This window comes from Lactuca serriola, chromosome 3, assembly GCF_051521515.1.
Source record: "Lactuca serriola cultivar US96UC23 chromosome 3, Lser_US96UC23_V15, whole genome shotgun sequence".
NCBI lineage: Eukaryota > Viridiplantae > Streptophyta > Magnoliopsida > Asterales > Asteraceae > Lactuca > Lactuca serriola.
Window position 1 is genome coordinate 213,048,600 of NC_136410.1, and position 4,173 is coordinate 213,052,772.

Sequence of the window (4,173 nt, forward strand, 5' to 3'; positions counted from 1 at the left end):
AATGACAAGTGGCAATAACATTTTCATCTATTAGGATAAATAATAATAATTCTTTTGTGCGACATATGTCAATATTTGTAGTGGTGTTGTAACAAGCTGTTGGGGGTGGAAATGTCATACATGCCTAGAATGATAAAAGTTAAGTTGTAACTTGTAAGTTATTTTTGAAAAAATAAAAAATTAACTTTAAATAATTAAGCGTTGTCAAACACGTACTATTGAGTTCATAATTGTGTAATAACGAAACATATTCTCTTAAATTTTGGAAAATCAATCATTCAATCGGCAAATTGTTAGGGGAAACCAAATCCCTTATTTTCCGATGAAACAACCGGAGCAATTGAAGATTCTAAAATAACAGGGTCGCTTTCAGTCCAACGTTGAAGCCAATTCTCATTTATCACTTTTATTCACTATCAATACTCCCTTTAATGACCGCTGATCAATATGCCATCCTTTTCTCTCTCTACCTTCTCTCATTCTCTCTATAATTATCATAATCCGTTCTTTTCTTCGATCGTTTAGATTACCTATCGCGAGGTTTAGCTTAGACAAGGTGAGACTTTAGAAAATTCGAATTTATGTCAATTTTCCGCAAAATAAGATGACTATTTATGTGGGATCCTGTTTTTGTTTCTGTGAATCGGCGTTGACGGTCGAATTCCAAGTTCTACGTTGGTATTTCCATTATTTGCTTTGATTTTCTGTTTGAACATCAAATTTCTATCGAATTTGGAATGATCGATCATGTGTTAAAGTTCGGGTTTTTTTTTTTTTGCCTAAACCCTAAGATAGACTCAATTTCCATGTTGTTATTACCTCTGTTCTTCTTTTCTTAGCTTTTTATAGTCCATTTAGTTGGGTTATTCCTGTGTTATTACAGTTTGTTTATGATGGTTTTTGATGACATTACTTTTAACACACACTTTTGTAGAGCTCTAAACTGATCAAATTGCAACATGGGATCCTTGTGTTCCTGTTTTCGTGCCCCCGAGCCTGATGATGAAAGTGTAGACTCAGATGACTTGGAACAAGTTCAAGACTCCAGTAGTGTGGTTAATAGAACTGCACCTGCAAATTTCGCTTCCTTCCTACAGGACTTGACCAATAAGGTAAGTTTATGCAGTCTACATTCTTTAAATTGTTATTCGTGTTCAATTATATGACTAAAAATAACTAAATTCGTATATTTCCTTGTGTATAACTCTAGTGTTCATGGTTTTTAACCTCAAATTTGGCTCCCTAGAATATCGTTTTACAAAAACAATTTGGTTTTGATGAGAATTGTTCCATCTAATTATGGTACCTATCTTTAGATCCTTTTAATTGCTTCATCTAACATTATAAATATCTTGTTTTTAATGTGGTTGTGGTGAGAATTCTTGAACTAATTATCAGAAAGTTCTTGAGTTTTATTCTTATGACTCTTGTTTGGAAATTATTTGTATCTTCCATATATAACTCATAGGGCTATAATAAGAGCATCATGTAGATACAGTTTTTGCTTTTGATGACAACTCTTAAATACAATCATATGCATCTTCAAGAATTTCAAACAGATTTCGTCTGTAACTTTATATTTATGTTGCTTTGTACAATTTAAGGATTTTATTTGTTTTCTTGGAATTCATAAATCTAATTATCATATGCATTTTGAGGCCTTTTACATAGCTTAGGCTCTGTATCTTTTTTTTTTTTTTTTCCTTCATTGGGTGTTGTTTGGATAACTGATGGTTTACAACATTTGAAAAGATTATCGGCAGGCTTGGGGAAATGGGAGGAAAAGTAAACGATGCGAAATTTGTAAAAAGTCACGACTTACGTTATTAATTGTTCAAAAAAGATTAAATAAAAAAGAACCAAGCATATGATTAAAGCATATCCCCATTAAGCCCTTTAAGTAAAAAAGAAACAAAACCTTTGTATGCATTTACACACGTTTAGATTTTGATGTATACTCACGATATTGCTTTTTTAATTGCAATTTATGACATATGATATAAAGTGACCCCTTAGTTTTGTCAAAAAGGATGTGTTTTGACTTATAAATGCCAAACCACCCTTGGACTTTTCAAATTTAATATCAATAACGTTTGTCACATGGAAAGAAGAATTTTTTCTGCGATATTGCTTTTATGTGTAGTTCACAAGCGGTTAACTTGTGTGTAAAAGATTGACTGTTTAAACTTCCTTAATCTTTGCTGAAATTTGTAAAAAAGGCATACTAATCATCATCAAAAATCTTTATATGTATGCAAAATTTTGACACTGGATTGTATTTCTGAAAAAGTGTGAAGCTGTTCTTGGGAGAAGAGGAGGAATGGAAAGCATGCCTTGGCCTTATTATCAAGGTCCAAGCTCTTCACAACCTACAATTGCACAAAGCAGTTCATCTGGATCTAGCAGTGTATCTTTTATGAGACATCAAAAAGAAAGGGGACCAGGACCGGTCAACCTTCAGTCAACAACAAGTGAAAAGGGCTCCAAAAAAGCTACCCCTCTGATGCCTCCATCGGATCAAGTCAACACTATTTCCGTAGATGATGAGGATGTTTGCCCGATATGTCTCGAAGGTAACAAATATTTTACTTTTTTTTTCTTGTTAGATCACAGGTGTTGAGAGACATGGGCTCTATCTCTCGTCTATTATGCAAAAAGACAAGAATGCCCTTTGGAGGTCAAAATGTTCCCTAGTAACGTGAAAAAAGTTATTTTTTGTAGAATATACGAGTGAAAATCCTCGGATAATTACCAAATGCGCGCATCATTATCACTTAAGTTGCATCTATGAATGGAATGAGAGAAGCAAAACATGTCCAGTTTGTTCCAAGGTAATATATATATATATATATATATATATATATATATATATATATATATATATATATTTATTTATCCTTTAATAGTTCAATCATTTATTTTAGGATCCATATTAAATTCACATCTGAAATCTAACTTGTTTGACCATAGAAGTCCAAGTAACATTTCTTTATTTTGCTCATCACTGGCACATTAAATGAGTAAAAACAAAGGCAAATTACGAAAAAGCCCTTGTACTCTTATCATTATATCAATTTAGCCTATTTAAATATGTTTCGTAGGAATTAAACCATCATCATTTTTTACTGTTTAAAAAAACATTTTCCTGGTTACCTGCCTCTGATATCCGGGCAAAATACATGACACAATGTAGTTTTACCATTTTATAGTTTAGTCCCTGAACTATTATTTATTCTTGATTTAGAAACTATAAAATGAGTAAAATTACAAAAATGGTCCCTGTGCTTTCTGATTTTTACCATGTTCAATCCAAGCTTGAAATCTTTCTTAGTTTTGCTCCTTATTTCAAGATCCCATGGACCAAAATTGATGAAACCTTGAAATAAGGACCATTTTTGTAATATACTTGAATAAAAAAGAATACTTCAGTAGCTAAATTGATAAAATGTTTAAAGAATGTTGTGCTTTTAACTTTTTCAACTGGGAAATCGAAAATGAATGGGTTTTTTCTACAGTCAAACGAAGTATACTCGGAATCAATAAAATATATTTTTTTTCTTATAATTTTTAATTTTAACTTTTTTCAAAAACCTTGTATCAGGAAAATTATATTCGTAAAATGGTCAAAAGAAGTGTAATGTTTTTAATCACTTAAAAAAATGGTTAAGTGAGTAAATCAAGAAAATGATGAAAGTAGGTTGTGCTTTGTAGTTGATGGTTTTCGAGGAGATGGCTTGATCCTGATCATATCCCTTTTGAGTTCACCATAAATGGCTTATTAATAATAATATAAAGTCATTGCCATGAACGATGATCAAGGAAAGGAGGTGAAGATATAAGTATTCTTGGTAACGTAGTACTTCTGCACATAAGGACAGCTTCAACACTCGTTCATGGGCAAAATGGTAAAAGACAAAGATTGATACTTTTATTACTTTCTTTATTTTTTATTCCAATTTTCATTAAATGGTAAAAACCGTTTTTGGTTTTACCGGTTTCTTAATTGTACATAAAAATGTGTGTTTGGATTTGTTCTTTTATATATATATATATATATATATATATATATATATATATATATATATATATATATATATATAGTTATTTTGGTTAAAAACAAGTGTGGCAGTAAACATGAAAATATGCAATGTTCATGGACTAGTTACCCGGTTA

At 31.2% G+C, this 4,173-nt stretch overlaps 1 protein-coding gene across 1 annotated transcript; it reads left to right on the forward strand.

Moving 5' to 3' along the window:
• Positions 1 to 250: 250 nt before the first annotated feature.
• LOC145093576 (uncharacterized) lies at positions 251 to 4,173 on the forward strand. The gene is made up of 5 exons (XM_079031720.1): positions 251 to 556; positions 935 to 1,112; positions 2,291 to 2,573; positions 2,722 to 2,831; positions 3,712 to 4,173. The coding sequence occupies exons 2-5, from the start codon at positions 960 to 962 to the stop codon at positions 3,736 to 3,738; spliced, it is 573 nt and encodes a 190-aa protein (XP_078887846.1). The 5' UTR covers positions 251 to 556; positions 935 to 959; the 3' UTR covers positions 3,739 to 4,173.

Bases quoted from the DNA above. Each gene is read 5' to 3' on its own strand.
- LOC145093576 (XM_079031720.1), top strand. From the start codon at position 960: ATGGGATCCTTGTGTTCCTGTTTTCGTGCCCCCGAGCCTGATGATGAA. The intron at 2,574-2,721 runs GTAACAAATATT...TATTTTTTGTAG, and splicing joins TTGCCCGATATGTCTCGAAG to AATATACGAGTGAAAATCCT. The intron at 2,832-3,711 runs GTAATATATATA...TGTGCTTTGTAG, and splicing joins CATGTCCAGTTTGTTCCAAG to TTGATGGTTTTCGAGGAGAT.